At 42.8% G+C, this 24,541-nt stretch overlaps 2 protein-coding genes across 5 annotated transcripts; both read right to left on the reverse strand.

Annotated features, from left to right (window-relative positions):
* Positions 1-449: 449 nt before the first annotated feature.
* Positions 450-6,314, reverse strand: LOC139638184 (major facilitator superfamily domain-containing protein 12-like; the record flags this gene model as incomplete). The annotated part of the gene is made up of 7 exons (XM_071512230.1): positions 5,485-6,314; positions 4,824-4,943; positions 3,199-3,409; positions 2,158-2,287; positions 1,640-1,888; positions 894-986; positions 450-546 (listed from the first exon to the last, which is right to left on the reverse strand). Coding segments are annotated over exons 1-7 (1,048 nt in total), but the record flags the coding sequence as incomplete, so codon positions are not given.
* A 1,524-nt stretch (positions 6,315-7,838) lies between these two features.
* On the reverse strand, positions 7,839-24,125 carry LOC139638178 (casein kinase I-like). Of its 4 annotated transcripts, XM_071512219.1 has the most exons (12): positions 24,005-24,125; positions 17,137-18,383; positions 16,825-16,894; positions 16,020-16,168; positions 15,501-15,735; positions 14,229-14,314; positions 13,915-13,999; positions 13,053-13,201; positions 12,533-12,616; positions 11,834-11,935; positions 9,883-9,989; positions 7,839-9,365 (listed from the first exon to the last, which is right to left on the reverse strand). In XM_071512219.1, exons 2-12 carry the CDS (start codon positions 17,404-17,406, stop codon positions 9,311-9,313), a joined length of 1,392 nt encoding a protein of 463 aa, XP_071368320.1. In that variant the 5' UTR covers positions 17,407-18,383; positions 24,005-24,125; the 3' UTR covers positions 7,839-9,310. The 4 variants fall into 4 exon arrangements, with proteins under 4 accessions (XP_071368320.1, XP_071368321.1, XP_071368323.1 ...); XM_071512220.1 differs by lacking the exon at positions 24,005-24,125 and having other exon boundaries at positions 13,053-13,198; positions 17,137-17,315; XM_071512222.1 differs by lacking the exons at positions 11,834-11,935; positions 24,005-24,125 and having other exon boundaries at positions 13,053-13,198; positions 17,137-17,315.
* Positions 24,126-24,541: the final 416 nt, after the last annotated feature.

A 24,541-nucleotide genomic window follows, 5' to 3' on the forward strand; every position in this document is an offset into this window, starting at 1 on the left:
CTCATTTGTTTGCTTTTGCGACGAGGGTTAGGTTTAGGGTTCTTATCAATGTACAAATAAATAAAATCTAGATCAAATTTCTGCTGCTGCATTGTGTGCTTAACATTTAGTGGCACAGTGAAATCAGGTGACAAAATGAAAGGGCAGAAAACCAGTCAGTCAACTTCTTTACCCCCTGACTTCTCAGCCAGAGGTGTTGCTGAGCTCAGCTTAACTCGCTAACACTTCCCTGTTCATTCACTAAACAACATGGCTGGTGTCAGTTCAACTCCTCAGAGTGACAAAGTCCCAAATCAGCCGGAAAAGCAAAAACAGATCATTGGGGATAGTGTTCGTAATGGCAACAGTTGATGGGTTTTCTTGCGAGTATTATAATGTGTCACTGCAACTCATTTCACAGCAACATATTAATGAGAAGTTAATTCAGGGTCAGGGTGAAAAGGTCTGACTCACGCATTTTCCGATGAGTTTGCTGACGGGCTTCATGATGAAGGAGGACACAAAGCCACTCAGGTACATCACTAAAGGTATAGTCGCTATGAACTTCTGTTGGAGGGAGAGAAGGAAAGAAAGAAAGAATTAGAAAATAATTTAGGATAAGAAACAGCATTAATGCTATGGTCACCATGAACTCTTCATGCAGGACAAAAGAGAGGGAGGGAGGAGGAGGGGAAGGAAGAGAGAGGTGTTCAGCAAAGAACATATTTTAATATTTCAAGTGCATGAGTCCACTATTAAATGTGAAATGTGTCAAATAAAACGTATAATAATTATGTGAAATTGTAAATGTTGTGTGTAAATGGTTTTTGCCAGGCAGGGCGCCTTGTTTGAATGTCAGATTTGAGTAAATAGTGAAGAAAACGTGTGTGTGTGTGTGTGTGTGTGTGTGTTACCTTGGGCAGCCCCAGTGTGTTGATGAGATACATGGAGATGTAGGTCTGAGACAGATTGACTATTAATCTGGTGGACATGTAGAGAAACGCCACCTAGAGAGAGGGAGAGAGAGAGAAAGAAAGAAAGAAAGAAAGAGAGAGAGACACTTTTGATGAAAAGTGTTGTGCTTGGTGATGACATTAGAAACTCAGAATATGTCGTTTTGCTTCAGGCACTTTTCCAGACGCATCTGTATTGATATTACGCGATATTGTTTTATAATCAATAATTTAATTTTATGAGCAATTCTTCTGTATTTACTTTCTATTTAGTCTTATCTGTATTGTTATTGTTTTATTTGATGTGAAGCACTTTGTAAGTAAGTGTTATGTAGGTAATGAATGAGCACTATACGTACGTCAGTTTTGTGTGCACTTCTATGTCTTTTTATGTGCACGATAAATTAACCTCAGGGCCAATAAAGATGTATTCCATTATGTAGTTTATTGTTAAAAGTATGAGAATTAATGAGAATTCTAACTCAAAAGGTAACAGTTACGACAATGTGCTTGTTGACAAATTGGTTAAAATGTGGCAACTGTCAAGCCGTTACAACATTTGCAGGGAAATGCTGATTGCAAAAAATGCTAGTGTCACAATATTCCAGAACAAATATAGAAAAAAGTAGCAGCTGAATGGCTACAACTCGGCTTAGACCTCAAGTACAGGTGTTGCTGTGGATTTCTGATCTGATCCTGGGTCCTACCTGGTAGAAGGAGGGCTGTTTGAGCCAACATTTCCACTGGAGAGGAGACGACGGAGGAAGACAGGATGAAGGCTTGGGGTGAGGAAGGAGGGGCCTCCGCTCTCCCTCCTCCTCCTCTTCCTCCAACCTCTTCCTCCTCCCCTCCTCTCCTCCCGCCTCCCCTCCAGCTCCAGGCCTCGTTTCTTTTGTTCCCAGGTGGAAGAGGACAGAGAAGAGAGACCCGATGCCCAGCACAATCAATGCCAGGTTCTAGAATAAAACACAACAGAGCAGAAGTGGAGAGCTGTAACACACAGCACAGCAACAGCCTTTTCTGAATCATTAGTTGATGGTGACAGTGTGGGTCAGTAGTGAGCACATTTTCCTTTAGTTCATATTCCTTTATTCCAATGGCAATAAAAGGAAGGATGTTTAGTGGTCCCGTTCACCCTGAAAATACAGATGTGTATTGGCAATTTTTAGTGTCTCCTCCCACTGAAAGTTTATTGGTCGGCTGATTATGACCCCTCCCCTCTCACCCTGAAGACGGGGATATCTATTGGTCCCAGGGCGTCGTTGAGGGGGTCGTCGTCCTGTCCCACCTGGAAGTGGAACAGCAGGTAGGCCACTGCATACACTGTGATGTTGGCAATCACTGTGAAGGCGTACCTAGACACAGACAGGTGAAATTATAAACTCAGCAGGACTTTCATCTCTCCAAAATAAGAGAAGATGAGATAAAACTTCCCAGTGATCCCAGTGCAACAGATGCAACAAATAGTAACAAGATACAGCAAAGCAAGTGGGGGGTATTAAATATAACACAACCGACAATTACAAAACTATAAAATATTAAGCAGAAATACCTGAATGAAAAGTATGAAAAAACACAAATTATAGCATTAGAACAAAAAAAGTCAAAGAAAAAATGAATGAATATTTAAATATTCCAAACAAATTATCAATACCAAAAACATGATATAGATAGAACTTGGAAATAAACTAAAATAAACTAAATATATATATATATATATATATATATTGAGATATATGCAATATATAACAAATGAGAAAAATATGAGAACATTAGGTAAACAAATCAGTGAATTTATAGCATACAGCTCTAACACCACAGCTCCAAACACCACAGGGTTAGGGTTAGGATAACATATGGATATAGCTATATATATTACACATCATGATCAGTGTCCGGGTATCTGCAGGTTTCAGAAAGCCAAATTTAAGACTTTTTAAGCCCATTTTTAATGTTACCTGGAATTGAACTTCAGACCGATTTTAAAAACAAAATAAAGAAACAAACCTGTCAAAACCAGCTAATTTCTGATTGAACATAGCTAATGAAAGTTGTGAAACTATAAATAGGCAGAATAAGAAAAAGGACATCAGGAATGAATTGTTATGGAACATGAAGTCCAACTGTGTTTAGTAAAGTCATTACATGGTGAAAAAATAACTGACTTTTTAAGGCCCTGCAGCAAATGACTTTTTAAGGCCCTGCAGATACCCTGGTTTGTGAGTAGGTGTGTGTGTCTGTGTGTGTGTGTGTGTGTATAACCTACCTGTATGCGGTGAGCTCTACTTTAGCGTGTTCGCAGGTGACCAGCTCTGGGATGAGAGACAGGTGGGAGATCTGAGTGGCGGCCCAGCCGAACTGGAAGATGACGATGAACGGGACAAAATAGGTCAAACTGGCCCACTGAGGGGTGAGGGAGTCGCAGCCGAGGCACTGGTTGAAGATGAAGGCAAAGGACAGCACCACGCTCACCGTACCTGGGTAACACACACACACAGAAGTAAACAGAGAGAATTAAAACTACACTAGACAAGACTTTCATGTCGAAATACACCTGTCTTATCTACTTAAATCACAAAGTGGGGCTGCAACAGAAGAGTGTCCCATCCCCACTAATTGAGACGCTGTAGATTCACTCTATTTGTCCAAATTCAATTCTGGTGTCTAAACTTAAGAGCCAGAAATCCAAACTTTCTCTTTCACAGCAGTGAGTCATTACATGTATTTGTCCAAATAAACTCTGGTGTTGGCAGGAAATCCTTTCCACACAGGAAAGTGAAACTTAACAGTGAGAAATCCAAACTTTCTCTTTCTCAGCAGTGAGTGAACGCTCCGTCCAGAGAAAACTGGACTTACACTCACCAACCACTGCTGAATCTCTTCTCATCTCTTATTACAGCTCTTTTTTTAAATCACTGTGAAGCATCTTGAATATAAAAGCCCAGCCCATCATGTCCTTAAAGACAGATGCCATTGACAGATTGTGACCTCGCTTCCCCTATGTACAAATGTGTCAGTAGCCTACGTTGTACTTGCCGCTATGGAAGTGACTTTCTATATGGAATTTTAAATGTCACGTAATGTGTCATGAGTCTTGTAAAACAGCATTCGACCTGAACTGGATCAATAAAATGTCTGGTAAACTGGTCAGCAGACAAGAGCATAGTCCACAACAGCAGCTTCATAAAAAACTACTACATGCGTATCTTTCAGTTCGAGATCCTATAATGTCTTAGGCTTCATTCCACAGAGTTATCTTTCTTCCAATAAAAGACTAACGACTGCATGGCATGATATAGCTTCCATTCAGATGACTTGGTGTTCCATTTACAGAAAGAAAAGCAGGGAGAGGACAATGTGGATCAGTGCTCAGTGATGTAACCTCACTCAACACATCTCTGACTCCCTTGAAGCTTGGTATGAATGGCATCAACATGCGTCTTTGTGTATGGTGTCTAGATATGGTTTAGCTGGATTACACTTACACCTCATTAAAATGTGTGTATGGTGTACGTATTTCCCCTTGGAATATTTCCGTCCTTTAAAACTGACAGATAACACCTTGTCTTGCTTGTTGCCCATCCACCGCTATAATGACAATGCATTTTTGACAAGCATGTTTCTATGCTCCTCTGTTTACAGCAATCACCATTCGACTCTGTACATCATCCATCAGTCCCTTCAAGTTCTGAAGTAGTCAAGTGCCCAACTCAGACAGATTATGCAATACAGCATGTTTAGAGAGCGGCTACACTTACAAATGTCTTTATTTATAAAGTTATTCTCTCTCATCTATCATACATTCATACCAATCTCACCCACTAAAGGAATGTCCGACCTTCCTGCTCATCTACATTCCTATCTCCCCATCCATCTGTCAGCCAGACTTACCCACTAAGTGCCATGTCTTCCTCTTGCCATAGTTTCCACAGCCAGGGGTTCGGTCAGACTCATAGCCGATGAGAGGAGTGCAGACACCGTCGGCTATCTGGCCTATCAGCAACAGCACGCCTAAACCACAGGGAGACATTCATAAATCACATCAATTCAATACATTTTTATCAACCATGGGTGAAAGGTGATGGGGAAGAGGGTTGCATGATAATACAGCTATCTGCACACCTGCATATCAGGAACTCACAGGGACTTAGAGTGTGTCTTTGCTACCCAATAGTGAGTTTATCTCCTGTGGTATCACTATAATATTAGGGACTTCAAGTTTTGCTGTGATATTTGTATAGTATCCTTCTAAAATGTAGGCTATTATAGGATTACTATAGTCCTTTTGGCTAGGAATTATTTAGCTCAAGTTCATTTAGGTTGCCATTTAGAAAGAGAGTGACCCTTTAACCTGATATTGTAAAGTTAAAGCAACCTACCCGCCATCATCCCTTTATTAAATATAAACAAATAACTCCCTGAGTATAGAAATACACTTAGGGTATGAATGATAATATTTAAGAAACATGCAAAAACAGCCTAATTTGGTAAAAATCACACTAGTACAGCAAAGTACATATACATACATATATATGAGGTGTCTAAAACTGACCTGCATTTGTGTTTTGGAATCCCAGTACTGAATGGTAGAAGACCAGCAGGTATGTGAACCACATGGAGGCACACAGGTCGTTCAGAAAGTGTCCCACCGCATAGCTGAGCCTCCTGGAGACTGGCAGAGACCTCTCCGTGTCTGACATTATGGCTCTTCTCAGAGGAAAAAACTACTTCACCAATTTCCTCAATACACAGGAAGAATTTGAATTAACGTCTGAACCACTGAGCAGAGCTGAACTATTTAACAACAGCCCCAATTTCGGTTCCTTTTCTGACATGTTCCTCTGTCCTTTATCTCTGTGTTCCCTTGTTTGTCCGTTTAGTAAGTGGTTCGTTGTCCCTGCTGTATGAAAAAAAGTTATTCCCTTTCATGTCGGGTGTTATTAATGCAAAGTCACTTTCCTTCTTGCAGTCAGGTGACAGTGGAGAGCCGAGCCAAAGCCAGGAGGAGCGTTTGGGAAGAAATAAAAACCGAAACATTCAGACTGGAGAGGAGATAATAGCTAGCTTACATCACCGCATTTCTTCCCTTACATCACCTCAAAATCCCGCCTTTAATTTAGGTAATGAAATTATGAAAATGAGCGAGCTTCCTTGAGGAGCAAAGTCACGTTCCAATGTTGGTTACATTGCTGGAAAACGATTAAAATCCAATTAAAAGTGAATCCAAAATAAGGGAGAAACCGCGTGAAAGTGGGAGTTGCTCACTGCTATTTTTCATGAATTTCGCACCGGGTATAAACGTCTAACGTTAAGTAATTGAAGGCAGGTATTTTTGCGGTAAGGAAAGTCCCGAACACCTAACGTTACATCATTAACGTTACAGATGTGGCATCTTCAGCGATAAAACCTCAACAGATGAAAACAACAACGTAGCGACCGGCATTGATGACGTACGCCTGACGAATGGGCCAATAGGAGAACCCGTCTTCCTCTCCTCAGCCAATTAGCGGGAGCCTCGCGGGTTCCTGCCCTCACGTGACGACAGCACAGACTGCGCAGCCAAAGATCGTAAATGTTTTAGCTGCAGCAGCGAGGAGGTGGGAAAAAAAAGCGAGAGAGAAATCCCACACTCACTTCCGTCTTTACGTAATATACCAAAGATGTTAACCCAGCCTATGTGGCCACTAGAAGGGAAATACAGATAATTGACACTTACTAAAGGTTCATTCCCATGTTTTGACATGACACATTTTATAAAAAATCTTGCAAATGCTGTTTTCAAATACTTTCATTAAGTCTCTTCACCCAAATAAATACACATAGAATTACCTTAATGCAAAATAAACATCTGTCGTCATACATGCTGCATCCCACAGTATGTTTATTATTTTTTAACTTCAAAGGCTTCTGTACAAGGGATGCCAATAATCGGGAGGCAGGACAAAATGCCGCTATCTAGCTAGTGGGCAGCACCAGTCAAGCCTCATTACTCGCATGCCAACCAGACGGTATGAGCTCATTTGCATGCTCAAAATGCCATCTAAATAGAAGGCAATACGAGCTGAGGTACTCAAAATGTTCCCAAAAAGTCAGCAGCATGAGCTGTCGCGTCCCATGGGTCCTCACTTCGCTTCAGAGCCACCCAGAGAGACTTCAGGCTCCCTGGATTCCCCGTACCTCAGCACTTTTCTTGCACGAGTGACCATAAACTTTCAGGTTGCTGACGGGGAACTTCAGCTTGTTCTCCTGCCCATATAAAGCGGTTTTCTAGTGGCTGATCTTCCCCTCGAAGCCTTCATCAATAGACAGCAGGACCTAAGTCTTGTAACTTACCTTTCTTCACCAGTCACTTGGAGCACTAGAGGAAAAAGGTTCTACGTTTGATGAAGGGAGTGAAGAGATTTTTCCTGATGTTTCCTCCTAGATTCCCCACCCAGACCCACATCAAGTCAAGTCAATTGAAAAACAACCTCCTATATTGGCAGGATAGTAGGTGAGTTTGAAGGAAAAAATCCCTGCTAAAACACTGTTTTGGTCCATTTAGTAGTTTGGTGTATTTTTCTTATTCCCTTAGATCAGTGGTTCTCAACGTGGGGTCCGGGGACCACCAGGGGTCCTTGGGGGGGGGGGGGGGGGTTTCAGGGGGTCCCCAGCAGATTGATGAATTATTAAACTTCAGCATTATTTCATTTACAAGAAGTTAACACAATTAGAGAATGTAGAAGAATGACTGTTTTGATGATAGCTTCACTGTTATCTCTCTACCTACAATACAGATCAAATCAAGAATCACTGCCTTAGATAACTGGCCAAAGGTAGACAACAGATATTTCCAGCAGTCACAGTGGAGTTTGACAGCAGAAAATGTTTCAGGATCTAAAACATCAGCGGTAAACGTCAGGTTTTGGTGTCAGACGTATAACCCACAGCTGAAAGCAAGAAGTTCATGCCCGTTCTCTGGGGTTGACGAAAGGCATTCTGGGAAATGTAGGAAATCACTAAATGAAGTAGAAGTAGAGGTGGCAGGTTGAGGGAAAGTGGGTTCACCAAAACAGTAAATTATAACACTTGATCACAAAATAACTCCTGGAATGCACTGAACATCACAGATTGATATCTAACAGTGTAAGAATAGTGGATTTTTCCTTTAACTCACAACGGTTCCTTATCCCCTTAAATAAAAAGAGCAGTTTTGCTTTTGTTTGGTTGTTTTTAATGGAGTTATCTTGCTGACTTTGCATCCTCCGACCCAGAGAGAAAGAGGAAAAAAAACAAACAAAAACAGAAAATTAAAAACACAAGTTATTAAAAAATTAAATTCTGAGGAACACACTAGAAGCTACTAAAAACACAAACTTGTTTCCGAACAACTCAAAAAGACAGCGGAAAGAAACGAAGGTTCCAAAACTGTAGACCGTCTTCATTTGTAGTTTACAAAATAAAACGGGGAGGGGAAAAAAAAAGCATAGAGTTTTTTTGTTTTTTTTTTACATAGACATTTTTTTTTTTTAAACTTTTGATTCGGGTGGGATTGTGAGATTTTCCTCTCGGGGGGGAGGGGGGGGGGGGGGACGTGACTCCAAGAAATACACTCAGCCCGCTCCGTTCTGCGGGAAATAGACCCAGCCGCTCCCCCCGTTTTTATGTCCTTTCATCCCGGGGGAATAAAAACGTCAAGACTATGTGCGGGGAGCTGCGTCTCTTTTTTGTTCCGTAGTAACGTCTCTTTTTTTTTTTTTAGGACGAGCTCCGGAAAAAAACGTTCGGCGCGTTTGTACATATGTGCATGTGTGCGTTTTTTCCGTGTTTACGTGTATGCTTGTGTGTGTGTTGTCCGACAGTCTCGTGGTTTCCTGTCCTCTTGTTGTCTGTCCCTCCTGTATCTCCTCTCCTCTGTCCACAGAAAAGACACGCTCTCACTCCTCTGGCGTTAAACCGGCCGGGCCAGTCTTTGTCAGCCGTTCACTTGCGGCCAGTTCTTTCCCGCTGCAGTCTGAGCTGATCCAGTTCAGTTTCCAGGTCCGATCGTTTCAGAACCATAAATACGCCAAGAGTCGGTAGTACATCGGTAGTACAGCTAGTCCACGTGTTAAGGTCCGTGTCAGCAAAATCTGCTGTCTGCCCCCGGCTGCACTGCTGTCCGTCTGCAGGGGTTCCGGTAGTCCGGGCCAGTACCGGCCCGACCCCCTCCGTAGACTACAAGTCCACCGACAGTAGAGGAGGCGGGTGAAAGGGGGAGAGGGAGAGAGAGAGAGGGAAGAGAGAGAGAGGGAGAGAGTGTTATATGAAGGGGGGGGGGTTGGAGAGAGAGAGAAAGAGAGAGAGAGAGAGAGAGAGAGAGAAAGAGAGAGCAGGGCGTTTGCTCTCGTCTCTCGTTTTCACTTGTGTCTCTGGAGGGCTTTCCTCTTCCTCCTCTTGAAGAAACAGCAGCACCTGCAACACACACACACACACACACCCCATGATTGACTGATTGACTGACTTCAGAAACAGCTCTTCTATGTTCAATATTAAGTAAGATTTAACATTGGGAGGATACTTTCAGCATGTACACCGCTGTATGAGTTCCTGCACAGCTAACCACCAGCCAGGATCCCACTGTAACCGTAACTAAGTCAGAGCGCTTCCATGACCTAAAATGTTCTTCCTTCCTCTTTTGTTCATGTTGTTTTTTTAAAGGGCAGAACAGTCTGGTGTCTACTGCAGCTGGGCTAGAAACCATCTCAAATCTAAGCTGGAAATTTGGTGACGCAACCCTGATAATTACCAAGGCAATTTTGCTTGTATTTATCGATAATAAAACACAAAAAACTCAACAGGTTGATTGTGCATGAACGCGTGCTGACATATGCGTGTTAAGCATGTAAATATTCCGCCAAAAGTGGAATATGAGCTTACATATTCTTTTACTTGTGTGTGTGTGTGTGTGTGTGTGTGTGCATGGCCTTACTTGGTCTCGTCAGCCACTTCCACCTCGGCGTTGGCTGTGATTGGTGCGTTGGAGTGTCCTGCGGTGGGGTCGTCTGTGTTCAGCTCCCCGTTGGTAGAACTCATCACCTGGAGGCGGGACATGGGAGGAGAGAGGGACGGGTGTCAAAGAGTAGCGGGCGTTCCAATCGGGGGGGGGGGGGGGGGGGGGGGGGGGGACATTAGCGCCAAAGCCTTGCATCTGTACGCGTTGGAACTCTGAGGGGGGACTTCGGTGATGAGTTTATCGAACCTTCTACCAGGAAGCACTGATAATGATTGGGGCCTGGATATTTATATATTTATAATGGCACAACTCTTTTAACGGCGACAGATACAGATATATAGATTTGTCAATTCCTCTAAGCACTTCACCCATTTAACAACCACCTGTTAGACTACCCCAATGTCCACCCCTCCATCCCAAGCACAGACTTGTTCACTCTCCCTACTACAAAATATATACCTAAACCTCCCCTACTCCACAATGTATCCCCAACACTGTCTCACCGTCTTATTCTAAGAAGGACAAGGGGCCAGGCAGACAGGAGACTACTTAAGAATTATAGACAGGCAAGCAGATAAGGACATGTATGCAGCAAGTCTGGAGACAATCCAAATGCAAATAGAGTGTAAATGATTTGCTCATTATAGAGTAGCAGCTCTGTCGCCTGTTGTTTCTCAATAGAGACAAAAGGGTGGCAACAGCAACCTGTCACTCGTCTCTATTGATAGTGTGATTGTGACTGGAAGGTTACCAGTTCAAATCCCCAGATCAGGTGGTAGAATAGTGTACAGTATTATGACTGTGGTTGTACTGGCCAGCTCCCAAATGGGAACAGGCATAAAGGTGTGTTCGCACTATTCTTTTTGTAGAAAAGGTGCTGAATCAATCGCGTTTTATGCTGACTAATGAAAAGCGAGTTTATTTACATAGACTAGCTACAGTAGCTGCCACTATCAGCAAACAGTGCTTGTGTACAACTCTGACCTTGAGTCCTTGTGCTCCATACTGACTCTTTATGATCAGAACTACCAACTTCACTGCTGCTAATTATTCTATTTTCATTGTAGTTGTTAAAGCTGTAGTGTGAAACCCCGCCTCTTTTTCGTTGTGATTGGTCGGCTCACAAAAAAATGCCGTCTACATTATGTAGACAGCAAAAGAAGCCAGGAAACCTCCTTCTGTCCACCTTTGATTTTAAAGGATAATTCCCATTATTTTCAACCTGGGCCTTATTTTCCTAGGTTTTGCCATCATGGTGTTCAAAATGTTGTCATTTACCTCTCCGTAGAACTTTCCATACCTCAAGTTCACTGGGAGCGCTACCACTGTACCATAACCGATATCATAACTACAGACGATATTTCTCACTTTTCACAAGTATGGTTGATTTTATTAGTGTGAATATAACTGATAATTTTGATTTTTAATAACTTGGACTGCAGACATTGGTGGATTCCCTGCTATGTTTACCACTTGTGTTGACACAATTTCTTTCTTTGGGTTCAACTGCTTTGGCCCTCCTGGTGTGTAAAGCTCTATAGTGAAGTGATGAAATTTTGAGCACAGTCATGACGGCAAAAACAAGGAAAACAAGGCCCAGGTTGAAAATAACCGGAATTATCCTTTAATGTTAAAAAGGCAATGGCAATTTGAAAGAAAAGCGGAATAGTGTGAACATGGCCTAACTACTGTATGAAGCATACATGAAGCGGTGCTGAAAAAGAACATACATGCTGAGCAAACCGTCCCTGGATAAATAAAGGTTTCAATAAATAGGTTTGATATGACAATCTTCCCATGTCAATGGACTGAACTGAAGTCAGCCCCGCTGCAGAGACTGAGGTGGTCATGCAGGCAGACAGATAGACAGGTAGGCAGACAGAGAGACAGACAGGAAGCCGGCAGAGCTAACCCTTCCTCCCAGTACCTGGACAGACCCTCCCAGCCTATCGGCAGTGAGATGGGAGCCCAGCAGCTCTCGATTGGTCACTGGAGTGGGCTGGGACTCACTGCCTTTCCCCTCTGGAGACTAGAGGCGACGGGCAGCCGATCGGAGGGGAGAAACGGGGAGGATGGTGGAGGTGGTGGGGAGAGGAGGGGGAAAAGGGGGAAGAAGAGGGGACGAGAAGGAAGAGGAGGGTTGCCGTGGAGAGGAGCGGAAGAGAAGAAGAGAGGGAGGAAAGCGGAAAGAGGGAAGGGGCGAGGCGAGGAAGAGGAGGGAGGTCAGGCGGAGGGAGGAGTGGCAGGTGAGAAGTGAGCGGTGAAGGAGACATGAGGAGTGACACGGTGAGGAGTCAGGTAGGAGGAAGGAGTGAGAAAGGAAACAGAAAAGAAAGAGTGAGTTTAGAATCAGCACTCGGTGGAGGAGCAACAGGAGGGTGTGCACGTAAGTGCGCAGTATAGTAAGAGTGCACGGGAGAGTGTGCACGTGTGGAGACCCCATGCAAAAGAGGGAAGAGGTGGTCCTGCTAAATCTGCTTTCGGCTTTCCCTTGACGTTACATGCCTGAAGATTACTAGTAGGTTGTAATGAGCCTATGGACTGATGTGTGTGTGTGTGTGTGTGTGTTCTGTTTATGTCTGTGCATGTGTATAAGTGAATGTGGGTGTGTAATGTGTGTGTGTACCTGGTTTTTGGTCTGCTGCGGCGCTTTCTCTCGGCTGCTGGTCTGAAGCGGAGTCTCGCTGGCCACTGGGCCGATGGGGGTGGGCTGAACACACAGGAAGTGAGGTCAGAATGGGTTAGGAGACAGGAAGTAGGTCACAGTGGGATACTGGATGTTTCCTTATGTGGGTTTGATTTCTAATTTATGATGTTGCGGATAAACGGCAGGAGATGCGCTTTGATCACTGCAGCTATCTGACAGCTGACATTTGGCCTAAATACTGCTGGTTTTTCTCCAAGGTTTCAATGGGGAGTTTAAGTGTCCCGTGATGGTCTAAATGCTGCTTCAGAGGCTTTTCCACCCTGACAACGATAATATTCTCCAGGAAACACTAATACATTTAAAAGTCATATATGAAACTAGTGAATACTGCTATCAACACAAACTCATTCACAGCAATATAGCTAATCAAAGATGTTCTAACCCTTAACCGTAAAGTCTGACACTAACACTAACCCTAACACACCCGTCCCGCACTCACCAGTGGCTTTCCGGTCCAGTCGTACTGGTAGTCGAAGATGTAGCCGTTCCTGTCGAAGAGGTCCGTGAAGAGCTTCCTCAGGTAGTCGTAGTCCGGCTTCTCGAAGAAGTCCAGCCGACGCACGTACCGCAGGTAGGTGGCCATCTCTTCTGTTTCGCACACACAGGCGCAGGAACACACACACACACACACACACATACAGAGGCACGTGCGCCGCAACCCGTACATGCAAGTGAACACGTTCAGGTTCATACACAGAGACACACACACACACATATCGAGCAAGGGTTATATGGTTGTCAGAGGAACACATAAGGAAACAGAACCAGAAGGTGAATCCCTAATCTCCCTACCACCTGCATGTGTGTGTGTGTGTGTGTGTGTGTGTGTGTGTGTGTGTGTGTGTGTGTGTGTGTGTGTGTGTGTGTGGCCAAGTGTGAGTGTGTGCATGTGCTTAATACTCCCACTGGCTGCTGCTGGAAATAGGAATGTGTTCTTAAACAACTTGCCTGGTTGAACAAGCATTAAACAAAACTGGTTGGCCAAAATAATATTTGGGGGGGGGGAAACATGACAACAATATCAAAACTCCTCCAAGCTTTTTTGCCAAAATGTTGCTGTAGCTTTGCTGATGTATGCAGTAACACTTTGGAATAAGTTGCCGTATGCATTTCATATTTTGAATATTTGCGGGTCCAGTTAATCACTGTATTTAAAATCGGTCAAATATTTTACTAGTTTGGACATGCTCTATTCACCCAGGGTTGAGATAGTTTAGGATTATGTTGTAGTGTATGAACAAAACAGATATAATGCAACGTTTCCTTTAGTATTTTTTGTAGATGTGTGCATCTTTACAGACCTGGGAAGCTCTCACAGAGGACCTCTATTGGCGTGTCTCTCTTAGTGTCTCCTATCTTCTGATACCGCTCTTTCAGAGTGTCAGCCTGATGGAGAGGGAGACAGAGAGGAATTCATTCATCCACTACCAGTTAAAAAACACTTTCCTTTGTTCTTGAGGTGTCAGCTCAATGCCAAACGCAGAAAATGCTAGATGGATGGAGGGCCAAATGAACAGACATAGAGGGATAGATGCATGCATGAAAGGAAGGAAACCATAAAGAAAAGGAGGACTGATGAATGGACAGATGGATGAATGGCTGGATGTCCCCTCACCTTGAGTCCTTGCCAGGGGAGGCTGCCTCGCAGGAAGTACATGAACATGTGGCCTAGAGCTTCCAGGTCGTCCCGCCTGCTTTGCTCTGAAATGACCGAGAGGAAAACAACATGGGTTCAAATGACGCCAACTGAAGCCTGTGCGGTGATGCAAGGTGTGCCAAGTATCAAATAATTTGTCTGCTATACATTGCACCTTTAACAGACTGAGATCTCAAGAGACTTTGGGAGAAGGCTGATTGTCGGGCTCGTTTAGCAGGAGCTTCAAACCCTGAATCGGTTGACTGCAAATGTAAATCTAAGGTGGGAGCAGGCAGTTTCATCAAGAAAAGTATGTTGAGAACCTCACAGAGAGGGATAGTATGGTTGGATTGCAATGTAAAAAACCCTTATTCCACCTGAAAAGCAACAAACACACATAGGGGTCTACTGAGCAGTGGAAAACCGTAATACGTTCAGATGCATCATCCTTCACCCTGTTCTCAGTAAGTGGATGAGTACAAAGACCAAGGATTCAGGCCTGAGTGCTCATCTCTCACGGAGAAGGCTTTTGACAGTTCTGTTATGGTGTCCGCCGCATTTTCCTGGCATGGATTAGGTCCACTAAACCCTTTAGAGGGCACAGTGAACACCGCTAAACACAAAGCCATTCTGAGTGATCCCGTTCATCCTCTAGTGAGGCATTTCTGCCCTGATGGGAGTGGAATCAGGATGACGACGTCCTCGCCCATGGAGCACAAGTGGTCACTGAACGGTTTGATGAACACGAAAGTGATTTAAACCATATACCATGTCCCGTCCCAGTTTACTAGATCACAACAAATAAGGCAAATAATGGAATTTCTTGTAGAAGAAGAGTGTGCTGCTGTGTGCATAAACATACCACTAAACAATCTTATCACAAAAAAAAAAGTATCACAAATACAAATCCTGTTGGTGTTTTTACAAAGAATTTACCACATCCACCTCTTTGGAAAAATCTCTCTTGTTTCACAATCATCTAACCAAAAGAAATGTAAAGTGATTGAAGTGATTTTCTAATAAAGCACACTTACAACAATAGAGCATAAAATGAATTTGATTTTCAGTTTCTCCCAGATCACATAACAAATCCAATCACTGAACCTAGCTGTCTCTAGGTATCTGTGTGCGCTCATGTACACAGATTTTATTTGGGCAGAGAGAGCTTTGACTTTTGGGTGGGCTGTTGGGTAGATCGGGGGGTGTGTGTGTGTGTGTGTGTTTGTATGTAGCATTGAAGGAACATCTCACCTTTCCCCAGATGCGTATTAATGCTCATATATCTAGCAGTTCCAGTCAGACTCTTGTGTTCTCTGTATGGGATGTGTTTCTTGGTCTCTGGGTCTATGTATTCCTTAGCCAGGCCAAAGTCTATGATGTGGATGGTGTGTTGGCGTTTAGAGCCGGGTCGGCCCACCAGGAAGTTCTCGGGCTTCACGTCTCGATAGATCAGACTCCGGGTGTGGACAAACTCCATGCGAGTTATCTAAGGGAGTGGAAAAAAGAAGTAAACAATAAATTAACAACAATTTCAATGTCTCAACACATCAGGGTTTTGTGAACACAACAACAAAATCTCATTAACAAGGTTAGAAAATACTTTCTTCCAATTTATACTTCCTGCATGTAGGATTTTCTCAAGACATCACTGTGTGATTAGTGATAGTTTATGACACATTGTAATATTGGCAAAAACAGTAAAACAAACATGATGACGGGCATTAAAACAGCAGACACTATGACTGATGTGTGTGAGTCTGTGTGTCTTACCAGTTGTATGGCTATCATAAGTACAGTCTTCAGAGAAAACGTCCTGTCACAGAGGTCAAAAAGATCTTCTAGGCTGGGTCCCAGTAGCTCCAGAACCATGGCGTTGTATTTACCACATGGTCCAAAGTAAAACACCTGGGGTACACCCTCTGGATGGATGGATAGAGAGAGAGAGAGAGAGAGAGAGAGAGAGAGAGAGAGAGAGAGAGAGAGAGAGAGAGAGAGAGAGAGAGAGAGAGAGAGAGAGAGAGAGAGAGAGAGAGAGAGAGAGAGAGAGAGAGAGAGAGAGAGAGAAAGAGAACTTTGGATTGCTTTACACCACAAAACAGGAAGAAGCCGCTGTTCTTTCAGAGCAAACAGCTAAAGCTTTCAGAGTTTCTGGCAACGGCAGATGGTGGAAGGAGTGAAAAATCACTTCTAACATGTTTATCCACTTCAGTAAAGACAAAGTGAAAACAAATGAACATGTAGGGGGAGAGGAACAAGTAGCAACATCCTCTTTGAGACAGGAAGCAATGTGGTTTATGGGAAATGTGGTCTTAATTTTGTGAAACACTAATACCACTAATACCACTGAGATAGAGGCTACCAATTGTCTCAATATCACGGTCTCATATGTTAATGGAAATTATACCAATATATCACAAATAATTTGAGAAAAATATACTTTTATGTTTAATAATGCTACACATAAAACCTTTAAACTAGCCTTCTAAAAAGTTGGTCCCAATTCAACCCACTTTTGTTTGCATCCATGAAACCTGACAGAGCCTCACAATGTGAGGTCAGAGACGGTGGTGCTCACCTGAACTCCCCAGCTGTTTGTAGAAGCGATACTCCAGGTGAAGCTGCGGCGCCCGAGACTTGATTGGCTCCTGGAAAGGAAGCAGATAAAATCCGAGCATGTGATTGGATGAGAAAAAGCCATATAAAGGAGGTGATAAGATCGACCAAATGAAATCCAAAATAATGGGAGAACAACCGGACAGTTGCAATCTGTTCTTGTAATTGTTGCAGTCCTATAAGCAAGAGCTCAAAAAAGTAGCCTTTGCAATAATGCAACTGCAAAGGACAACAATACAATGCTATAAACAAGATAAAGAGAGAGGAATTTTACCAGTTTGATGGCCACATATTCGTTGGTGTAAAGGTTCTTGCCAAGTCGCAGCTCTCCAAAGTTCCCACAGCCAATCTTCTTTCCAACCCGGAAGTTAGGTCCAACCATCAGCACCCCGGAGTTGGAGCCGGCACTCCGGCCGCTATGCCCCGATCGACCCCCCGTCTTTCCAGACATCCTCTTCCCCTCCTCTGCCTCCCCTTTCCCCCCACCTCCACCACCACCTCCTCCTCCTCCTCCTCCCCCTGCTCCTCGCTTGTCAAAGTCCATCAGTTTGTGGTAGCCTGGCCTCTCCACGGTTAAGCCGATTCCATGCAACCCACACAACCACCAAAACAGCTGCCTGCCGGCCTGGCTATCAGATGCTAGGTTGGGCTAGGTTGAGCTGGACTTGAGAGTTAGACTTGGGAGACGAGGACAGGGGCTGAGAGCTGAGGGCCGAGAGCTATACCTAGAAAAGTGATGAGGGCTATAGACTGGAAAGTGGAGCAAAAGCAAAAAAGAATGAGAGAAAGAGTCTGGGCACTACCTGCAACAGAGAATGAGTTGGATATGGAATAACAACTGTGTGCCTTGCTATCGCTTGATGGGTGGATGGATGGATAAAAGAAATGAATGGAAAGATGAATGGATGGATGGGGGGAAGGGGGCACCACTAACAACTAGTTTATACCCCCCTGTAGGGGCCAGGGGTGGAGATGGAGGGGAGGAGGATAATGACTTGATCTGTCACCATCTGTAGCTGGCTAGCCACACGCTAACATGCTACATATAGCTGGGAAGCTAAGCTAGCTTCATGCTCAGGCTGACCAGTCCACCATTACAGTGGCCTGCTGTTAGCACCGCAACCAGGCACGTTTTGCTTCACTATAGCTGTTATTAGTTAAATGGACAGAGCGGGGCTTGGAAGGCCTTAAATTTGTGGACCCCAACAGAGGCTTTTAATAAAAAAAATGAAGGACTTAAAAAGCTTTTATATCTGTTCTCCAGGTATAGCTGTTGTTTCACTTATAATGATAGGTCTGTCTGCCTGTCAGTCAGTCCGATATAACAGGTAAAACAGACACACCAGCCAGTTGTTTGAACAGTGTGTGCTCGTCTAAATGCTGATCCCCTTCACTGGTACACTGTCACACAGAGACTGGCAACCTGGCATAAACACACAGCTGCTTGGTCCTACTGAATACCAGGTCAAGCTTTGGCCACTGGTTCAAGGATTGCTGTGTACTGGGGTTCCAATGTACCATCTGGAAGAGAGAGAGAGAGAGAGAGAGACAGACAGACAGAATGAATGAGATTAGCTGATTAAAATGGTTTCATAACAGCTGAGCTGCCTTTTAAAATGACTTATGCACAGCACAAATTCAGACAGTAAATCCCCTATCTTGCTTAGGGTTTTTTTGTTTTTAAATCCTTTCAGCCCAACAATAAAATGAGAAATTTGTTCTGTGACCATGAATCTCTGGCCTATTAAAACATGATACGACATATATGAGGACACAGCCAGTAAAAAAGCCTCAGAGGCATCAATTACTGCTCTGGGATGGATTGATCTTAGTTGTTGGGCTAGAGCTGCACAATTAATTAAACAACAACAAAAAAAAAAAACAGAAATCACAATACTGACCACTGGAATCTCCTAATCTACAAACTAGTAAGCATTAGCATCTCATTTTTCTCCCCAAAGTGTTTCTATAAGACCTGAATGAAAATGATGCAGAATAGGCCATTATGTATAAATCAGTCCACATCACATTTCATATTTGCACAGTTCAGCAAATAAAAGTGCAATAATGAAATTGAAAGAAACACATTCAATCAAAACTCCTGCATGCATAAGAAATCCTGACAATGAATGATGTATAAAGCTGCCTGCCTGGCAAAAACGAATGGACAAATAAACAGAAAAGTAATACCCCTGCCTGCCCCGATTCGTCAACAGAAGGGTATAAATATAACCAGTCCAGAACATCTATTTCCTTCCTTGATTTGAAAATCTAACATCACTGATTTGTACAGAGGAAACATTTTGACAGCTGAGATATTTCAATTCTACGATTCAAAACAGCAGTCAACTGTCAGCGCTTGGTCTTTCCAGCAGTAAACCAGGGCATATCTTCCTCCAGGACCACAGGAAGTGTTCTCTAGTGTTTCTGATTTCCTCTTCTAATAATAACACTCATCCTTCCCACTCCCAACTCTTTCCCTCTCCCCGTCTCTCCTCTCGGTTTCCCCCTGCCCTGCGCTCCGTTTTCTTTCCTCTCCCGTCCAATATCTCTCTTCCCCTCACCTCTCCTCACATCCCTTTTCTCTTCCTGCTATCACAATGCTATAACGGGGTGGTAGGTGGCAATGAGTGCGCATTTGTGTCAAACAACAACTGCACCCTTTCTCCCTTTCAGCTTTTATCAGTGCTGGTTTCACGCAGCACTTCTTTTTGTGTCAAATGACTTGAGAAGTCAAATTTTGAGTCAAATATGAAGTTTCTCCACTGGTGTGAATGATTCTGAACTGCAAAACTTTGCACTGAATGGAAAAAAACATGCTCTTATTTACTCTTACTAGCCTGTTTCAATGAATGACACTGTCACTAAGGCAATTCAGGCCATTTTAAAATAGGTAGTAAATTCAATAAATTCAGTCAAAATTTGACCCAGCAGAGAATATTAGTGGTTGATCGCACCACAGTTGAGTTTAGTACCTCAACTCACTTCATACCTCAACTCACTTCAATGATTGGCTCAACAATAATTGATATCACCGAACACAGACACACGCAGATATAAGCAAACGTACAAAAGATATAAGCAAAGGTACAAAGGTAATTAATGGTGGCTCTCACAAAATATCCCTTGCTCAGTCAACTCTCCCCCTCCTCCCTCCTGCGTTTATAGGAACTATTATTTTCTTTTTGTGGGAAAGGATCGCACAGCCTCGGGGGGTTAGAGGTGTGAAAAATACAGTTGTCTTGCCACGCTGACGTACGTTAAGTACAGGTTGTTCCTGGCATTGTCCACATTTCACTCTGCAGAGTCATCAGTCAGCTTCAGAATAATAGTTCACTGCCCAAGAGGTTCATGACCACGACTTTCTTCGTGACAATGACATGGAGGAGAGAGAGGAGGATCCTAATCCTGAGCACTGAATAGAGCAGGAAACGTCTGAGATAGCGGCCAATGTTGAATATGACTAACGACAACAAGGTCTCCTCTGATGTCATTAACCAAAATAACGTGACCCTCGAGCCCCAATGAAGCAGGGCAACGTGTAAACTCTGAACATTATCAGAACGACCCAATTTTATACGGTGAGTTTTATTATCTTTGCTAAAAAACGAAATATTGCTCTGCTTTAGTTTAATGTGATCATATAAACTACAATACAGGTCTACTAATAAGATATCAGCTTTGTGCTCTCATCAAAACCAATATAACTAGAAATGCTCCAAACTGGTCCTCTGCAGCTGATACCAATTGCTGATGATGCCATGTAAAAAGAACTGGCTGATGGTAGATGATAGTGACACTAATCTATACAGCAATATGGATTCATAATACTTTTGAACAGTGCACAACAAATTAAACCTGAATGCATCTGTGTGGTGTCTCGGCATGGAAACTCTGACTTGTTGATGTGGGAACCATGTTTTAGTTGAGCTTATTAAATAAGGGAATTAGGCTGTTATAAAATTGCTGAAATCAGATTCTGCAATCAAATTAAACAGGATTCTGCCCTGGCTGATGTTAGGTCTATGCCTTTAACTATGCGCTCTGTGGTGGGCCAAAGATTTTTTTTACTCCCCTAGAGCCCTGTGTCAGATTGAGCACCACACAGTAAAATCAATGCTGTTATTCGGGTATGGGCATATGAAAAAAAAGCATGTCTGCCATTTATAGAGCCTATGTTATGCTAGATTAAGTACAAAAGACACTGTAATATGTTTTCCTTATGCCTATGAAATATGGTTTAGCCACAAAGCAACAGACACAATCTCTCCCAGACTTTTGCTCTGGCCTCGGCTACTATCAAACATTTGCATAGTCTAACAAGTCTAACTAAATTATAAACGTAGGTTTTAGCAAAGGGATCAGTTGCTATCCTTCTTCAATTAAGAAATGCTTGTTGCACCAAAACTTGTCATGAAGCAATTTATGCTTTCCCCGGTGCCTCTTAATATGTATATCTGCCATTAATAAACTCCTGCTTGTGGAATCACTTATCCAATTTGAGGTCTCTATATATAAACTCCTCTCGAACCTGAGCCACTCAGTTCAATGGGAAATTTGTTGTGAAAAGGACCAAATGTGGTCGATTGTGCTTTTGAGGCACCCATCCACTCCCATTGAGACCCCCTTCCAAGTAAGAGTCCCCAAGCATCTTCAGTTCCATCACAGTAATTTGCCACAACAGATGGTGTTAGATTGTATCAGATGGTAGGCCTACACTTTGTTAAATGTATTCAATACTATATTAACTAGATCACTTTTACAAAAGATGGTAAATTAACAATAAATGCATATTTACTGAGGACATTTTTGACATTTTCATTTAGAGAGGCAAAAATCTGTAATTCTTTCTTGTGCACAAAGTATTGAAAATAGGACTGGTACTGAATTCAAGGTACTAATACTGTATCCAAACTTTCCAAACAACACCAAGCCCTAGTCAGCAATGTTCCTGTCAAAAACTCCTTTTGCCCTCACTTCTGACACCAAGTAGCTGTGCAGTAAGGGTTTAGTAGTTTAATACACCCACTAACCTGCATGCAGTCTCAGACCCCACAGTATCCACTACCCAGAGTGCCACAGGGTATAAACCTGACCTCAGTTACTAAGCAACCGGTACAACAGATTCAACAATTTTTCCATGAGTGGAGAAATTTGACTCACAGGATCAGTTCCCTGGATTGGACAATTTAGAAACTACCTAATAATGAAGAATGAAAATCAGCTTACAAGTATTGGCAGGCAATCTATCTATCTATTACCCCTAGATAACATATAAGTTGTGTTTTTTATAGATAGTAAGAGGTGTATTTTCATGTAAATAGAATATATGGACTGTAAAATGCAAATGACAGGTGTGCTGGAAGTTTTTTAGGCACAATTCAGGTCAACTTTGACATAACAAACATGACAATGTAGCCTAGATTTTAACCCAACTCTGAGGTTACACAATTGTGGCTACTTTTATTTAGGAAAAGTGCAAGAAATCAAAATGCTTCACGTTCTCAACATCAAACAAATGCAAAGCCCACCCATATGATGTTACAGGTTACATGTTATTTCAGTATTTGAGCACCTCATTTTCAGGCTTCATGCTATTCGACCAAATGTGTTTTCACAACAGTCTGAAAACAATTTACATTTTCACTTTTGGTTTGGCCAAACATCAGCTACTCATGCGTGTGAAGCCTCTTCTCTTCAGCACACACTCGACACCGAAACCAGCCCCCTCAGCCAGCTGAGGAGGAAAACATGAAACCAAAGCTTACCAATAAAAGCTTCCTCTGTACATTTCCTGAAAGCACAACTGAAAACAATAGGCTGGCTTCCAATCCGTAAGTATCAAGTCTGTGCCCTACACCAGGTGTCCTTAACTTTTTCCGCTCAAATTGAGGAAATATAGCTTCTCACCCTGCAACAAAGAGCCACGCTTTATTCCCAACACAGACAAATAAACCTCACAAATAATAAGACCGCTTTTCAAACTCTACTCATGTTGTTGAAGAGTGATGCTACACCCTCTTCTCAATGACAACCACTGCTATATCAAATTTCCAGACAAACCACACTTGATCAGTTTAATGGGGCTGTCAATATATATCGTCACCACCAGTCTACTAAGTCTTTGAAAAAGCTTGGCATACAGTGGGTGATTTCAGGAGGGATGGCATTCCTCTTGTTAGGATGAATTATGAAATGTTTATCTCTTATTGCATAGGGCATTTCCATAGCATCTCACTGTATAATGAGTGCATACATTTTCAGTATTGGTGTCCCCAGTGGGAATGGAACCCTATTAGCTGTTAACGGCATGCTCTTCCCTTTAGGCAATACAATACTCTTGTTAATATTTTGGGGGAAAACATACATAGCTATCAACATGGCCTTGCTTTAGCTCACACCCCCAGTCCACTGTTGGCTTTACCAGTTCTCACTGCAATATGAATATTAGCCTACAGACTAACCGTCATTTAACACCTGCCTCAGACAGAGACCACAGAGTACAACATTGTTGAACCTGCTAACAAGCTGTTACCGCTGGTTCAGTTTGGAATTGATAGCTGTTTATGTGATGAGCTGAATGGCTAAAGAAGCTAACGATAGCTAACGTAGCTAGCTAATACGACCGCAGAATTTCAATATTCGTGGAGCAGTCACTGTTTAACATACCAACTACTCGCCCGCTATTGTTACCCAACTAACATTAGTCGATCAGTCTGTTTTTTGGAGTTGAAATATGTTAAACCACCAATCGAGTGAGCAAACGCAGGAAGTTAGGCTTAGGCCACAGTAGTTTGTTGGTTGAGAGTGTTTGGCCTCAGCCTAGCTTGACAACGTTAGCTTCATCGAAACAATTTTGAAGTAACAGAAGAAAATTAAATTGCGGTGTAGTCAAGTAGTCAGCGTCCCTTTAGAGCATACAACGCTGTGTTTAACAGGCAGCGTTGATAGTGAACCGTATTAATCTATGCTAGCTACTTTGCCAGTCGTAGTTGTTGTAGCCTATTAGAAGCTAACACATTAGCCAGCTAGCTAACTAGCTAATGTTGGCTAACGTTGAATTTCTGCCCACACAGCCAGTCATTCATAAACATAATTCGGCAAAACAAAATGTGTGCTAAGTGCGAAAACAGTTTACCTACCCAAATGTTTTTTCTTTATGTCACTAAATTTCCAGCTTTGAATAGATAAGTTCTCATTTTCTTCGTCTCATTTTCCTGCTCATCTCTTTTTCACTGGATGTTTAGCTAACCAGCTGAAAAGCCTCGCCAATGACGGCAACGCAATTTGCGTTAGCGTAATGCAGTACAGCGGCCTGAATGAAAGAAACCAGCATAAACGGCTTTGGAGAATAGCGACAGAAAATCAGCGTGTTGTGAGGAAAAGCAGGGGACGCGGGGGCACGCGCACTATTTGATTTGTGGAGACACAAGTTGTTTTTTTTTACTTTCACCGTCTCCTGCTGAAATCACAGCTTGTGTGCGTGCGAGTGTGTGCCTTGCCTATGACCGTCAGTCCCTTGGTCTTCCAATCTCACAGTCTATTTGTCTCAGTCTGCTAAAATTATTCTCATCTCCTCCTCCTATTATTATTCTCTGGCAAAAAAAAAAACCAACAACGTTTTTGCTGAATTCATCAAGTTGTAGCAATCTTTAGCTCAGGTGTAGCCTACTTTTATA

Source organism: Centroberyx affinis, unplaced genomic scaffold (assembly GCF_046629955.1).
Source record: "Centroberyx affinis isolate AG114_WGS23_722 - 3 ecotype Tasmania unplaced genomic scaffold, CSIRO-AGI_Caff_v1 ptg006177l_1, whole genome shotgun sequence".
In the NCBI taxonomy this organism is placed as follows: Eukaryota; Metazoa; Chordata; class Actinopteri; order Beryciformes; family Berycidae; genus Centroberyx; species Centroberyx affinis.